General features: G+C 38.6%; 1 protein-coding gene across 4 annotated transcripts in view; it reads right to left on the bottom strand.

Annotated features, from left to right (window-relative positions):
- The window catches only part of sdk1a (sidekick cell adhesion molecule 1a), a 245,019-nt gene that overhangs the window by 72,970 nt on the left and 154,322 nt on the right, over window positions 1–17,727 (bottom strand). For 3 of the 4 annotated variants that reach the window (XM_043234648.1, XM_043234645.1, XM_043234644.1), the window contains exons 6-10: window positions 9,437–9,463; window positions 6,997–7,108; window positions 6,080–6,270; window positions 2,768–2,851; window positions 760–954 (exon numbers count right to left, since the gene is read on the bottom strand). In XM_043234648.1, the coding sequence (XP_043090583.1) occupies window positions 760–954; window positions 2,768–2,851; window positions 6,080–6,270; window positions 6,997–7,108; window positions 9,437–9,463 (609 nt within the window). The remainder of the gene's footprint in view (window positions 1–759; window positions 955–2,767; window positions 2,852–6,079; window positions 6,271–6,996; window positions 7,109–9,436; window positions 9,464–17,727) is intronic. The other variant, XM_043234647.1, reaches the window with a different exon arrangement.

Below are 17,727 nucleotides of genomic sequence, written 5' to 3' on the forward strand. Positions count from 1 at the left end.
TGAGCGAGTCTAGATATGCACAATCAATATGCAAGACAGAAGAAGCCGCATTTCATGTGAGATCTTCAGCCATTCAGAGCTAAAGTGAGAGAGTGGGCCTGAAATTAATTGTTTATCTTTATTAAAGTGTCCTTATTCTCTGTTTTATTTATTTTTTATGTGAAAGTTCAGCTTATTAGTAAGGATTTTATACTCTAAAAGATTTATATATTTGGGTTTTTTAACATCTAAAATGCTTTCTTTTAAACTAAACCTATCAAGCTGACTGAGCTTTATTCCCAAAAACGGCCTGTACAAGCACAGACAATCAGATGATTCAAAGGTCAATGCAGCTGGAAGTTAAAATCATTACGGCAATCTACATGCAGTAAATATGTGCAATCGGGGCTGTGGTAATTATCTGTGTGATGAGAGTGCTCCTCTGAGGGGGTCTTAATGTCCTCATGTACAGATCAGGGCAGTGCCCTGACAAACACTACGATGTAATCAACTCCAGACAGGCCTCTCCACAGGGAGCCGTTGTGTCTCTTATGGAAAGGAGTGAGAATCACACAACCGTAGATTAGGAACAACACATCTGTCACGCCAGGGAACTGCTGTACAACGACTGAGAGAAGGTGCACTTTGCAGCTGGCCACATATAATACCCCTGACAATGTCTCGATTGTTTGTGTGTCGGTAATTAGTAGCATCGAGTCTGGAAGACGTGCGATAAAGAATGCATGACGCCCCGCAAGCCGCCCTCGGGGTCAGACTCACTCGTGACGTCCAGGTAAGTGTGGACCTGAGCCTCTCCGGCTGAGTTCCTGGCAAAACACTGGAAGATTCCGGCATCGCTGGGCTGTAGTTTCCTGACCTGAAGGCCCATGCTGGAGATGATCTTGTAGCGAGGGTTGTTAAGTTTATTGAGGGGCACGGCATCCTTATACCACTCCAGCTTTGGCATGGGCACCCCTGTGAATTAAAAACACAACATCATATGATGGATGAAGGAAGGGACTGAACAGCTGACTCCAGAAATGTATAAATACAATTTTATTTAAAAACCTGCAAATTATTTATTTTTTGTCTAAATAAAAACATAATGACAAATAAAAATACATTTGATTACATGTCCATTTAATGCTAAATTATGAAATCAAAACATTATAATGTACAATATAAAATGGATATCCATTTTGAGGTTTACTAAAGATCTATTTAACAGAATAACTACCTTGTGAAGGTATATCTCTGTGTGAAAATAAATTCACACACAGATAATTTTCAAAAGGACATTTAGTATTAAATATCAAATATTCAATAGCTACTAAAACTGACAGACAATCGATGAAGCCTCCTGGTATTGTTGGTCTGTTGTCTGAGGTGACAGTGCATTAAATAAGTTTCCCAGGTTCAGTGAATCCATTTGGCTATAGTGAAATTACACTACATTTATCCCTATTCTTGTTTTTGGAAGCTTAGGCCTGTGTGGTATGAAGCCACATGCACCACCCTGGTCTAAACATTATTATACGCACACTCATAGGTCTAATTTTGAAAATGCTGGCTGCACCCTTTGTAGGATATAAAAAAGATGAAGTGTCAAGTGGAAATGAGATGATCTGAGGCCTTAAGCCTCCAAACAGATTCGGCTAGCACGCTTCTAAGAATATTCCAGCAGCTTGGAAAAGCGCACTCTCGGGGGGGATGATTTAAGTAACAGCTGAAAGAGCTAACAGAAAAAAATCATCGCTCGCTGTGGCTCGAGTCTGCATCAAGAGAAGGCCACCAGATTGTATTATTCAAACTCATTTAGCGCTCTTCGCCTGTGGTTAACGGCTGTATCAAGCTCTACTCTGCAGCAAACAGCCGCAGACATTGCCGTGCAAATTTTCTGAGACGTATCAAAAGAGCGAGGGGCTCTGGGCATGTGTTATAGTCTTTCCCTTGATCCTCGAGAGCTGAAGACTTCTGATTCTGCTCTGGAGAGATATAACTTCTCAAAACAAAAGGATTCCTTTCAATCCAGCCACATAAAAAAGTGAGAACGGTCTCAGAAGCAGCACATAAGAGAGGTAATGGATTGATTCCACTTTCCACTCTCGAGGATACGGCGGGGTGACTCGCTTGTTTTTATTTCTTGCAGCCCATCTGATGCTGAGGGATCATTTTTACCCCTCGCTGAAATTGCAGCTGAGCCGAGCCTGAACCTCAACGGACAAATATCATAAGTACGGTTATAACAGTTGGGCCGGCTTTCCATTCCAGCACTATTAGAAAGCTAGAGAATATTTCTGGCAGAAAACCAATACTATTTCATCGGCCATTTTCCACTCTATAATGATAATGGTTTAAGCCCCTTCCCATCAACACCTCATATCTCACAGCTAATCGTAAACTCTTCGCCACTCGTCCGAAAGGCCGCCATCTGTCTTCCGCGAAGGGACGCTGACATCCTCTAAATGCACAGATTTTATAAATCACCCCCAAACAGAGCAGGACACAGCTCTCGGGGTTTGTTAATAGACCCGCACGGCGCTCCTGGAACTTCATTCTCGACGGAAGGCAGCAGCACAAAGAATGCAACGCGAAAATTGCTATAAATACCTTTACGTAACTAAGCTTACCGACTACAAAAGCGCTGAGCGCTCAATGAAGCGCCTGGATCAGAAGGGGTTGAAGTGTATTGTATGTCTATTGTGCGTAAAGCATATTGCAGAGTATACTTATAAATCTCGAATCAATCCAGCCCCCTTGGTTTAAGTCCCGCACGTAAAACACTCACCTCGAGCTTGGCACTGGATATCCACGCTTTTCTCCACCTCTCCCATCATCTTTCTCCTGGGCTCAGCGGTGAAATAGGGTGCCTCTGCGAAAAGCAAATAAGCTTATTTGAGAACACAGTGGCATTTCTCAACTGAATACAAAAGAGTGACGTTTTCCCGGGTATTGAAATTCATAAACAGCTTCAGAAATAATCGAATGATTGCGTCAGTGGGATTCAATGTATTTTCTTAAAAAACTGTATTTTCATTGAGCGCAGATGGGCGTGGGACACATTTATTCCCTTTTCTGTAGCAACTGAACGTTTACTGGAGCAAAAGTAATGAATTCATAAACACTGTCAAAATTGAAATGCTCGGCTTGTGGGCTTAATGTGGTCACGTGTCTTCGGCAGTCAGACATGTGGAAGGGTCCCATTAAGACTGAGAGCACTGGTGGGCATGTTTTGCTCATTCACCTAATGCACAACGTCCTCTACTGTAATGTCTGGACTTCCTTTAGAGGCACAGATGGCCACTGAGACTTCTCTTTCTCACAATACTGCAGTCTTACATTATCGATTTCATGCTTATAAAACATCTGTTATGAGCCCGTAATGAGGAAAATCTGCCATTGATTATGTTCACATTATACTGTAAACAGATCCGTATGAATGCTGTTTTGTTTTAAAAGAAATGGTTCAACCTCCAAAATACAATTCTTATAATTTATCTCTACACTTTTTACACTTTTACAAAACAGCACATTTTTATTTGAACATGCTTTATCTGTTTGCATCTGTACATTTCAATTAAAAGGTTTTCTCAAAATGTGTTTTTTGTTCGTGCACTGAGCCAAAAACATCCACAATTTTATTCCTATATTCTGAAGGATTTAACATTTTTTAAAGGGTTTGTTCATATGACATTCACATGGTTTATATAACATTGTATTCATAAAAACATGGTGGAAATGTATTTGTTGTAGACAGTATTTTCTGGAAATATCCCAAATTCAACAAAGTTAAACAAAATGACTCTTAATTGGCTTCATCCAATGTCTGTATTTGTACTGTATGCATATTAGTGCATACTTAACTGGTTAATTCCAAATTTTATTATATAAACATAACATTTTAGAAAACTTTAATTTTACCCCAATCACCTGTAGTGTCTTACCTTGTAAGTAAACTATTCACAGTTTGTTTTCTTCTAAAATTATAAAAACTCTTATCATGTTAAAAACACATATTGTGCTAATGCGCCTGACGACAGTAACACTTACTCAACCAATGGCATTAGTTTGAGGGCGGGGCCATGTTTATGCGTCCAATGACAGATGAGGGGAGTGGTACAGATATTACACACTACTTATCCACTGAAAATTAAATGATGTAACATTGACACTCACACTGACATGAGAGTTAATAAAATGTTCATTTTTTGGGTAAATTATTCCTTTAATCAGATATTTAGGAGCTTTAATCATGAAAATCAGCACAAGAAAGCATATTTATAGATTTATTTTCTATGAGCTATTTCATAGATCTCTTTAATAGTTTTAAAAGAAATGAATCCCGTGTGATGTACAGCCCAAAAGAGACATTATTGTAGAGATTTATGCATTACAGACAGAACTGTGATGTGTTTTCTGAAAAAAAAAAAAAAAAAAAAAACAACCTCTCAAGACCATCAGAAATTGGAAGTGAATCTTTTACCTAAATAAGCAGATGAATAAATACATACTTAGAGGTCTTGAATATAATTCAGACACCCAAACAGTCACTAAGATTCTGACTTATGTGCAGCGCCACACTGACAGCCCACATTCATCAATTCACATGCACTCTTGCCCAGTGCAATATATTCCTCCTGTAACGGATCCGTCTGTCTATACATATGTATTGGACTTCACATGGCGCTCAGAACACCTGTCAGCTGGGCTCTCAAATAGACGCCGATGTGAAGTGAAGAGAAAGCATAAATATTTAATATGCTGTTTAGCTCAATGGGTTTCCATATATAACTGCACAGAGAAGAGGTGGACAAACTGGGTATACTCAGTATGTTTTAAATATATGCAAAGACAGGAAAAACTGTTGAACGTAGCCTGACACTGACATAAATCTGAGAAAAACATTAAAGATAAATCAATTCAAGAACAGATAATTGAGAAACGGAGAGTCTTGTTTTATGTTGCTGTCTCTAGCTAAGAGACGAAGACAGATTTATGCAATGAATTAAATTTTGGGATGGCGCATGATGGTACAGTACAAAAAACATTTTTAGGTCCTACGCTTGCAGTTAAACAATTACTAGTCAGTTTCCCTAAATAATGAGCTCTGTGTGGTAACATCAGAAATTGTAAAAAAATTATATAACAATTATATTAATAAAACTTAATGTCATAATAGCAACAATATATTCATAATTTCTATAAATATTATTGTTGTTATTACTAAAATTAAGAACGCATAACAGATTTTAGTTTTTATATTTCGGTTTTGTTCTTGTATACATTTTGTGCATACTATCATTGCACCGTGTGTGTAATGTATTTTCTTATTTTTAATTGTTTATTGTGTAATTGATTAACTGTATTCTTGTTTAAAAAATTATATATTATTATTATTCATACATAAGAGATTATTATCAATGGTATTACAGAATGAAATAAATCTGTTCTTTAATGTTTTCTACAATTTATTCCTGTACAACTGAATATTATTAAGAAAAATATAATAATAATAATAATAATAAATATACTTTATTAAAAAATATATTTATTTGAAATAAACAAATATGACTACATTAGGTAAAGTAATTTTCGTTGAGGCTGAAATCCATTCTCTTAATTTAACACTGTATTCATGTAACAGAAAACATGTTTGCCTTTTACTGTGCTGTCCTAAAGATATGATAACACCAACATTTATCTCCTTACACGCTGCTATTTCAAACGACTACAAATTATGTGCACTTTCTGTTATTAAGTAAATCAAATGACTTTGAAATAGGTCTAATGGCACTTCAGCGGTGTGTATTCAGGATGATCCTAATGTGTAGTATTACCTGGTGATATTCTCATAGTGCGCTGTGACCGATAGCTGTAATGCCTGAGGCTCTCCTAAAAGCTCTTAGCTCAGCTAATACAGTGTGTAATTTCAGGTTTTATGCGCAGTAATGTAGTGCTATATCTATCAGAGGGCTTTGCTGTTCATCACTCCCCACTGAGTGGAACCATTAAGACGGTGGATTTTCTCTGCAGACGTGCGGCTGTGAAAGCATTGTGTCGGAGAGAAGAAATGGAGCTTTTATTGGACGAGGTGTTTCACCTGTGATGGAGAGGAAGGCTCTGGCCTCCGCCGGCTTCACGCTGCTGTCCAAAAGTGAGGCCTCGCACACGTACATGCCCACATCAGCACTCGTTGGGTTGATGATGGTCAAGCGCCGACTGAAGGAGCCCACGCCGCTGGCCACTTCCACAGCATTTCTCCGCCACACCAAACTGAGCTTCTCAACAGGACTGTGGAAAACAACAGGGCAAAAATTTTGCTGCTGCTAATTCTTCTGATTTAAACATCCTTTCAAGGTGATGCTAACTAGTTAATGTTAGGTAATGTGACATAACAGATCGTTGTATTGCCTCAGTTCATGAAAAGCAAAAAATAAACATAAATGAACGTGTTTCAACCACCGAAAGACATTAATACAAAAATCCATGAATGATCTGTTCCCCCGCAGCATTTTGATTGGACAAATTTCCTGTCAATCAAACTCCCGGCAAAGAGTCAATTGTGACAATAATTCAGAAGCCTTGGTGGAAGAATTTTCTCTGGCATTCACTACTGTTCAAAATCTTGGAATGGTAAGGCTTTTTAAAAGAAACATTAAGAAACACAACACTGTTTTCAAGTTTTCAACTGATTTTTGAACACTCATATAGAAAACTTTGTAATAATATTTCAGAATTTAATTTTTACTGTATTTTTTGATAAATGCAGCCTTGGTGATCATAAGAGACTTCTTTTAAAAACATAAAAATATTTAAATATCCTGTTTTTATCTATGCTTTTTTTCTGGGAAAACACATGATCAATATAAGTGTTACTTTAGCAGCTATTATAATAATGGCTTTGAAATGAAGGTTAAATGGAGTAAGACGGTCTCAATATTGATGGTTGTGAACCTATCAGAGGTAAATGAATATCATCCTGCGGGGAACAGTGTGTGTCCATATACCCATACTCACCGCGCATTAGCAACACACTCCAGTGTAGCCTCACTGACACCGGCCACCACTGTAGTGTTTCGGGGTGGGATTACAATCACCGGAGCCACGGGGTCCGCGGGGGCCTCTGAATCTAAACAGGAGAAAAGGTGATGGGAAAGGGAGAAAAGAGACCTTTAGATCTACAGTACATCTGACTCCAAAATGCTGGCCTTTCAGCCTGGTCAAGTCGATTAAGCTGGTTTTGGTGGTCCCAAAAGTACCTCAAATCCCCACAAAACTATCAAAACAAACCAGCCTAACAGTTTCACCAGGCTATGCAGTTTTAAACAGCTTCGACACAGGAAACATTAAGCAGGATCTACAGTAAATCTGCCAACATGTGTTATGGTATTATATATAAGACAAAAGCAGAGAGTTGGGCTCTTTATGTTCTATGCTTGCCTGACAAAGAACGTTTTGAATAATTAATCTTTTGGCAGTGGTCCTGTAACAAGCTCCAAACGGTGGGATCCCTCCCCACCCCCTCGTGCGGCTGTTATGCGAAATCACTCTTGCGTGAAAATATGCTTTTTACATTTTTAAAATGACCCAAGCACATCTTTCGTCTAGAAGTGAAAAATTAAATACTGCCTATTAAATCAGCTTCATTCTTTCCAGAGGAAAATTAGAGAATATCTAAAATATTGAAATCTTATGATAATGAGGATTTAAATAACTAAGTCGAATGCTAGAATCGAGCCTTTGATGTCGAATTTGTCGAAATGCATGGAGAAGCTGCTGAACTCTGTCAAAAATGGGAACTTCATGTGCTACTGTAGGTGTCCTAAAAGGGACGGGCTGCTCCAATTACAGATAGCATCTGATGATACTTATTAAATATGTCAAGGACTATACAGAGGCCATAACCACATATTCAGGATAGAGAGAACCAAATGTAATAGTTTAATTGAAAAATTGGCCCGAGTTTTAATCTGAATATTGTCAGTGACCTTTAATATTCACAAAAAGAATATTAAAGGTCACTGCTAAAGATTGCATTTCGCTTATGATTTATGTTTGTACTTTGGGCTACAATTCCAGCAAATATTACAATATTGCAGGCTTGAAGTATTCCTTGACAGAAAAGACAAATTTCTCCACGGCATGAAAACAACATGTGGATGAATTCCAAATTTTTCAGTCGAACGAAACACTGGAAAAATCAATAAATGCCATAATGTTGGTTGGAATCTTCACAAATAGCTAATGTGATGCTAATTTAAACCAAATCTTGAATCTGGTGTAAGTAGGAACGTGTTTCTTATATCTAAATCTCCAGTGGACTTTCACGTCGGTGAACATCCGAGACTAAAACAGATGGGGTGGGCCGCATGGGCCTCCCTCCCTCTCTCTCTCTGTATTTGCAGATGGGGCAACCCTTTGCAATACATTAAGATATTATTGGTAGACTCATTTTTGTTTTTGGAGCAGCGAGAGTGAAAATCCTGTGGTGTGATCAAATGTGAGGCGCGAAGCACGTTTCAGGGAATCCTCCGGTTACTTACTTCTGCTTCAATGGATATGTTGCCTCACCTGTGGCCATGGGAGGCAATAATCTGACTAAATTCATCAGGGATGCAGTAAACAGCACAGCTCCCTCTTTTTACCTCATGATCTCCATTGGACAAGCGAGCCAGACATCAGTTTCTATACTAAGGGGCTTTGGGTTCCTCAACTCCGTCCTTTATCTATGTAAATTATATTAGTTTATGAATATTAGGTTACTTTATCTCCTTTTCTGTGTGCTTGTTATCTCGGCTGAGGCTTGAACTCATAATTGTATTAGGTCTGTTCCCGGGCTTCTGAATATGTTCTTTGAATAGCTATAGCTAAGGGTTTGAGTCAAAGTAATTCTCTGCATTACCACAATAGTAATTATTTTGTCTAATCAAGTCCACAAAGGCACACTAAAGGGATAGCTCCCCCCCCAAAAAATTAAATTCTGTCATTGTTTAAATGATAAATGATGATATAATTGTAATTTTTGAGCGAACTTTTCCTTTAAGGGGTGTTGAATATGAAATGTGTATAGTATGAAAATCTACCACGATCTGCCTCTGCCTCAAGTCTCAACATTCATTATGAATTCATTAAACTGCTTGTAAATCAATTATTTCCCGTGAACGCCAAAAGTCTGATGGTGTCCACAGAGCATAAACGCCATTTCATTTAATTCTAGCTGTAAACTCCAAGACACTTCATACAGGAGAACAGAGAACCATGTGTTGAGGACTAAATAAATCAAAGACTGGCGTATGCTTTACAAGACAAACAATGCAGCCTCACTCCATGCTTAGTTTGTTGCTGTAAATTCAGCATACTAGCATTTTATTTAAATTAATTCTAGTTAATATATGCAAAGATAAAAAAAAAATGTTCTGCACTCATGTTGGGCTTGCAGCTTTCTAAGATATCTTACCATGTGATCCACGGTACTTCTTGTTCACTGTCCGGCAGCAAAGGCAAAAAGAGAGGACAAATACCAGCCAAAACAGTGAATTTACAGTATGCATGTACTGTATATGCAAAGTGTGATTTACACAAGTAGGGTATGTTATGGCTTCAAGCTTTAAACTTTACTTTAAAATGTCAGATCCATGATTTGTCAACAGCAATGTTGTTGCAGGAACAATAAAAGATGCAGGAACATTTCCCACTTGTGTAAATCATATTAAAGGGTGTTTCTTCAACTATGGGCCATTTTGTCCCTATGGCACGCTGTCTTTATTTCATTCAATTTGTCTTCTATCAGAGGCAAAGTGTGCATACATAAACTTTTTTTTCATAACATTTTCCCACCACAAGGCCATTTTCATAATTTCTATGATGTAAATGATGGTGGAAGAAGTACATTTTTTTTTTTTTTTCTCCAATTTCATGGCTAGCATTTCATGTATCCTGAGGGAATGCAGCTAAATAATATTTATATCCTTTTCTTAAATAGATTTTTATAGTTTTCTTATATTTAACATATATCTTACTTTAACTATAGTCTCTTAACCAAGTACACTAACTGTCTCATAAATGCTATTAACATTTTTTAATACATTTTTTAAAACTGAAAGTATTCACTCAGAATCTGGGACAAGCATAAAATAATCCTCATAAAAAGACTATAAATAAAGCTAATGTAAAAGCATTAAAATAAAATAATAAATAAAATAACTGCAAGTTTTAATGTGATCCTAACAAAAAGAAAAGGTAATTCATTAAATACACCTGGAACATGGATAAGTGCCCAAAGTTGAAAATTAAAAACACCCATACACAGCATGGACAAACTATATAATTACTGAAATGAAAAAATGAGATCATAATATATTCAAAACAAGATTTAAAAAGGTTCCCAGTGTACAATGACAATCTATATGCGTTCTATATTTGGGCCAGTTTTTACAGCAACACATCAACCCTGAGACTCAAATAGAGATAATGCACAAGAACATGACCTACAGTTAATTGCAGTTGAGATGTGAAGGAACATGCCAGAACAGCCTTTTCAAGGCTGGAGAGAATTGGGCTGAGACGATAAATAGCAGCAGAGGGGTGAAGACGTCCTTGTTTTCCTCCCCTAAATCTGTCGTCGCCTTAATTTACACAACGCCTAATGAATTCCTATGAAGCATGAAAAGGTGATCTGATACCATACTACACACAGACAGAAAAAAAAATCCAAAGAAAGGAGAACAGCTGGCAGATTGACAGGCCAAAAAAAAGACACTAAAGCTATAAAATATTCAGTGATTCAGGGACCGGGGAAACTTCAAGGCACATGTAGGAGTTTCTTCAGAAGGTATTGTCACACAAACAGGCCCAGATGAGCGAGCCGGGGCGTCCACAGAACACAGCTGAGAAAATATGAGGAAATATGTGCATTTGTAGATAATGCCCGGTAGACAAATATTTGCTTTGTTGTTGCCCGGAAGGTTTAGTATGGATGGTGGATGTCGTGTGTCGTTGTCAACGGAGAGACGGTCCACCCGCACGCACGTTATTTTTTAGCAGACACCTGAGAAAGAGGCTGGATTGACATAAGTAACCCAAAGGTCTATTAAATGAACCAGCGCTGTATCAAATGGAGGCTTATTCGCCTACTTGTTCCATAATTTATGGTCTACTGATGTATTTTTTCAATATAAATATTACATATAACAGAAGACAACATTTTGAATTCAGTGTGCCTTGTGACAGATGCAGCCCCAAAAAAGCAACGTTCCCAAACAAGTGAATAGCAATGGAGTCTGATTCCGTGGTTCTGACCTCATCCACACCTCGTGCTGACAGCTGATGTGTGACTTCTGATTTTAAGTGCTGTCTCCAGCCTGCTAGTTCTGTGTTAAGGTGAACCGCTGGCAGGTGTTAGCGGGTGAATAAAGACAGAGCTGCGGCTATTCCAGTGCTTGTCAATGGCACACGAGGGGTTTGGCTCCTCGCGGGCTTGTTCTGCTTGTGTTCTGTCACTTGTTTTGCCAGGTAAGGAGGGGGTGATGGGGTCCGGGTCGCCCCTGAGGCCCCGCAGGCAGAAGCTTGCTCTCAGGACCTATTTAGACAGATTCCACATAAATGGATTTGAACAAGATCGGTGTCCCAGACTGCTTTGCGTGTGTGAGGGCTTGATCCATATTCATTGTTAGTTTGTTTGGCATCTCTGCACGGGCAGACCCTGCTGCGGCCTTCACTTTTTCTTTCGCACATCTAACCCCGCGGGCAACGTACAACTCATTCAATGTGGCATGTCAAAACGGGACGAACTCCTGAGGGTTGGGACAATTCAGCAAAAAAATGCAAAAAAGAGAGTCATAAACATTTTTTCTCTGTACAAGGACAGTTGACCACCTCTCTCAAGCTCCAGAAAACCTCGCAAAAATCATTCATTTGGATTGTGTGCTGTTTTCTAAGAATAAAATAATAAATAGTATTTAAGGTATAGCTTCTGAAATAGCTCTAAAATATTACAGCCCTGGAAAGAATGATTTGTTCAGGATTTTCAAAAAATATAGGAAAGCAAAATTTTCATTTTTGGATGAACTATCCTTTTAAGGGTCTGAGATTGGTGTTTCCTCGATGCTGCCACTACAAATGCCGTAAGCTTGTCTTTGATAACACCAATATTAACAATATTAATGCATGCCTGTGTGTCGGTCACACCTGCAAACAGCCATGGAAATCCTGAGTTAGATGTTCTTAATGTGACGGATTTGCCAAACGTCTGTTCTGCCAAACCATGGATCTGCCTGTTAGGTTACATAGGATGAAAGTGAAAGTGCAGGACTGAGATATATTTCCCAAGCTCACCATGGTTTATGCTGTTTTGAAGTGACGGCCCCTTAAATCTAAGAGCTGGTGTGGAAGCAGAGGTTTTTTTTAAGGGACTTCGTTACCAACTTTCTGTTCAGGTAGCACATGGTAGGTGTAGGATAATTAGCCTGAGCGAGCCCCTGCTCTCTTTGTGTCTCACATTTCAGACATGCACTTTTATTGTTTCTCCACACACGGCAGGCAGAACTTCAAAGTAATGGACCTGAAAGTCTGCTCTGAAAAACACCAGTGACTACAGCACACCTCGGCCTCTTTCTGAGTCTAGCATGGAGAAAGAATATTTGATCATTATTCAGAGGAATGCATAAAACTGTCATGATAATATCTCATTACAGCAACAAACACTTTACTTTGCCATCAGGATATCATGTTAAATAAAATAAATAAACGAATAAAAACAATCGTATGCAACTTGCGTGGTATTATACTCTGCTGTTACCCTCTAATTTTAATAATCAGTTCTGTTCCAGTGTGGAAATTCTGTACATGTCAAAAATATGATGTGATTTAGCCTTTTGGCCCATTACTTCAGCGCTGAGAACTTTGCAATAAAGAAGTTTAAATAAGACAAAGTTTATTTCTCTGGGGTCAAGTGAAACACTTTCATCTTATAAAAGCACATCCTGTTCACTAAGCTATCAAAGTAGCTGTCAATCAACAGGTTTTCTCCTGGGTATTCAACATGAATTGGACAAAGCTGTAAATGTGCTATATGCCTCAGGTCTGGTGTGACCTGCACAGAATACTTTCAATAAATAAATCATAGGGATATCCTCTTTTGTGTTCATCTCTTTCACTTTAATGGATCTCTATTTCCGAGCACACCCCACTCAACTCGCTTCTGAGATTGTACTTCCACGGACGAGGTGTAAAAAGCCAGATGCATTGTTAAGGCTTTTGTCGGCCAGGTAAGGAACTGCATTAGTTGTGGCCAGAAAACAATAGATGGGGAGCGGACATCTCTTTAATAATGAAAAGCCTCAAATAGCTTTCCTACAGTCTCAGAGCTACAGGGTCTCTGCCATCTCAGATAGCACTCGGGCTGCTTAGCATTCCCTCCCCGCGAGCTCATCTTATCGATTGACACTTGCATTTCTTTGTAATGCAGACGGCTGAACAATAAACACAGCCATACACAATCCAGGCTGTTTGGGTCTTATTCTGAGTCTCAGATATCCCCATCAAAACAACTGATCCCACCCTGTGTGACCCGCAGTTCAGACAGGTGAGTGATTTCCCACAACACAGTGAAAGAGTGATGGAAAAAGCTAAAAGAGGACGACGGATGCTGGAAAGTCAGCACTGACGTTGACACAAGGTGACCTTTCTGGCGCTCTGTGTCAATCAAGCTGAAAGACAAGCAAAGATCTGGCCCTAAACTTTAAAGAAGCTTGGTATTTCACCTGGAAGAAGGGCCTGACCGGGTGTAGAGGCAGTGAGGAGTGAGCAGACATGCATGACATGCTGGAGGATCAAGGAGCTCTTTAATACCTGGAGAAAGCTATCTGTTACCATACAGTAAAACTGTCCCCAACTGCACAGATAGATAGAATGATAGACAGAACAGCAGATGGAATGACAGACAGAAATAGACAGACAGAAAAAATAAACAGACAGACAGATAGATAGACAGACAGACAGACAGACAGATGATAGATTGACAGACAGACAAATATAGATAGATAGATAGATAGATAGATAGATAGATAGATAGATAGATAGATAGATACAGACAGACAGACAGACAGAAAGACATTCAGACCGACAGGTAGATAGATAGATACATAGATAGATAGATAGATAGATAGATAGAAAGATAGATAGTATGATAGACATAAATAGATAAACAGACAGAAAGACATAGTAGACTGGTAGGCATTCCAATTAAGAAATGTTTCTAGTCAATGGAGAAATATGCCCTAGTTTGGCCATCTACCAGCAGGGGTTAACAAGGACAGGCTAAGCAGCCAAACCGTGACCTCTCGGGTCTGAGCGAGCGGCTCGAGGCGGTGCAGCAGACACCAGCCATACGTAGCAAGAGTCAGACAACGCTTTCTGGCATGTCTCAGCAGTAATTCACTTCATTACAACACTCCATCCGAGACTGAGTGAACTCGCCAGGTGTAAATAAGCATCTAATTGGATAGTAAAATAATTCCCAGTCACTGAGCATGTTAATAAAAGCAGGTGAGGACACTTTTTTTCCAATTAATGATTTAATTATGCTGCTGCAGTGGGAACGTACGGCACCGTTGGGGTCAGGAGACTAGTTTAAAGCCCTGCGCAGATAAAGCGTATCCCCTCTCTACTCTGATCAAAGGCTAGTTAAAGTAAAAGTGCCTTCTTGTCTTCTTTTTAGACTTTTGCTGAATAAATGTTTTGAATTGGCAGCTGGCCCCGTCAAATTAATGTGTGCTTGTCCATTTATCCAGAGAGTGGTCTTGCAATTCAAAATGTGCGAGAATGTCTGTGAAATAATGAGGACACCAACTGCTTTTGCACAAATTAATTAGTGTACAGCGATGCGCATGAACAACAGAGTGCAAGATTCAGGTTAGAAAAACAGCCTGAACCGTTTCGAATAAATGCTTGTCCAGTAATCATCCAGAGAATAGACTTCTCCTTCAATGATTCAGATGGGCCGACAGCGTGCACAGCTGTAGCTCAAAAGCGTTTTCCCCTTTTCTTTTCCCTCATCTCATTAATATCTCATTCCACTTATGCCCAGACTGGGTATTCAAACATCTGTGGCTCAAATAAGCATAAATAAATTACACATCTTTCAAGGTGCAACAGCAGAAAAAAAAAAAAAAAAAAAAAAAAAAAAATTCTATTAAACATACAGTACATGTCCAAAAGGCTGAGGCTACTGAAAATGTTTCTATGCAAAATGTATAATTGAGCTAAAATGGCATCATAAATTAGTTTAGTTCCAAGGAATGAATGAATAAACAATTAATCAAACTACATTAACATAAGGACCTGCAAAATTGTGGAAAATAAATATGGATAAAATTGCACAGCGTTAACATAATTAAAGTCCTACAGATCTGTTTGGTTAATGAGAAAGTTGCTCCAGTTCTTCTATAATATAAATAATATAAGCCATATCTAGTCAAATAACAGTGGGTTTTATAACCAATGTTATTTCAGCTAAAAACATATTCTGAACCAAAGCCTGGAATCGGCTTCATCCCAATTACACCGGTTTCACAAAAGCAGGTTTTGAAATCATTATTTCTCTCGCCCTTGTGCTTCCAGACACTTCAAGCAAATGAAGGTTCACTAAGACCTACTGCGGCATTATTGATAAAGAGAGCCACGCACTACAAAAACCAGAATGAATAAGAGTGGTAAACGTCTGGAATCTGAATCCACACTGCCGGAAGGGGAGAGCTCGGGATCTGTCGGAGACGCCGGCTGCCTGATCTGAGTGCTGCAGGCAATCTCACAGGCTTAAATGTTACACTCCCTCAACACCAATCTTCAGAGTCAGAGGTTCGTCCCATACTCACCTCGCCAGGGAGATCATTACGGAGTTCCATCTCCCAGCAAAATTACATGGCCGGCGCCCGAGTCGACTGGCTTGGAAATTAAGTTGCACATATACTATGGAATAATACAATATGGATCCTCCATGGCTCCTCACCTCTGGCTTTTGGCCTATGGAAATGCCTTATCTCTGTCTGGAGAAATCCCAAAGTTGTCTAAAAATCCAAAGCACATTATTAACTTAAGAGAATCCTACAGAAAATCACCGACTGACATTGTCCAGACTGTAACTTTTTTGTTTTCAAAATGTACAAAATGTATATAATAAGCAAGTATACCATCAATCCATTATCCAGTCCGTGTTTTTGGCTTGTCCTGAATCACTACAGTGAACCTATAATAAGTGTTTATATTCAGACTGGTTAGATACCGGAGTAGCTTATTCACTGGAATCTCATTAAATCTGCTGCGAGCAGTTTTCTTTTCACAGATATTGTAATATAAAATAATAGAATAAATAAATATAATATGATTATATGATGATGGTTATTTTGGTGATTTTCTTGTTAAGCATGTTAAAAATAATGAACACAATTAAAACAGAATTAGCTTTAGTTTTTTCTATTTTTTTTTTACTTTTGAAACTGAGAGAAACATTGATATATTAAAATATGTTTTATACACACTACATTAAAAGCATTAAATGTCACATTTATCATAATACGTCTATGTTCACCTAAATGAAAAGTTATAATTTTAGTTTTATGTTTTGTTACAGTTTACATTTACATTTACATTTAGTCATTTAGCAGACGCCTTTATCCAAAGCGACGTACAAATGAGTTTAGGCCTATTCAATGTTTATGGTTATGACAAAAACATGGCACAAATACTATAATGTTGGCTACTAATTTGATAAAAATAAATAAAAAAATCTGCATTGGCATTATTGAGACTTCATTCATAGAACTTACTACAAAATCCCATTAAACTACATTTATCTGAAGATTTCAATGAAATATTATTATTAAGCTTGATTATTCACATTTAAATACAGAACAAAACGTGTTAGTTCTTTTTAATTGATTGACAGCACTGAACATCAGCTCAAAAGTTTAGATCTGCATTTTTAATACGTTTTTGAAAGAAGATTCACAAAAAGCCCAACCTTTGATCAAAAATACAGCAAAAACGTTAAACACCATTAAATTAATATTTAATGCAATTTATTCCTGTGATGCAAAGCTGAATTTTCAGTATCATTAATGTAGCGTTTAGTGTCTTTATCGTGATGAATACAAAGCATCTGGTAAAATCTGGTGTTAACTAATATCTAAATGCCTCTGTGGCTCTTGTTTGAGCGTCCTTGCTGAATAAAGGTATTTTCACTGACAAACATTTGAACAATTGTGTAATATAATATAATATGGCACTGCTCCTTTGTGAGATCAGCAGTAGGCACACGAGAGAAGGATGCAGACCTGCGTCAGGACTCCCGCTCTTTCCTGAGCTGCTGCTTGAGGGGGGATTTCTTCCCAGCCAGGACGTGAGCGCGCTTGCTCTGAGAGAGAGGTTAATGATCCGGCAGTCAAGGGGCTCTTCCCTTGAGACACAGCGGGAGATTAGCACTCCGCAGTCGGGCTCAGGAAGAGTGTGGTCTGAGCTTTAGCGTTGCCCCTTACATTCACAACCCACTTGTGCATAAACACACACAATGGTGGGACATCGGCAGACTTCCTGTCTGACTGCTGACTGCACGGCTGCCGTCCCCCGAGGGGCCCGTCGGTGGCAAATCACACACTGGTGTCGCTGGCCGGTTGTAAACCGCATGAGAAAGGGTAAATAGAGGGGGAAAAGAATGGCAGTCGTTTCTCGTCCTATTTTATGACTGCACAGGAA

This window comes from Puntigrus tetrazona, chromosome 3 (genome assembly GCF_018831695.1).
Source record: "Puntigrus tetrazona isolate hp1 chromosome 3, ASM1883169v1, whole genome shotgun sequence".
Taxonomy (NCBI): Eukaryota; Metazoa; Chordata; class Actinopteri; order Cypriniformes; family Cyprinidae; genus Puntigrus; species Puntigrus tetrazona.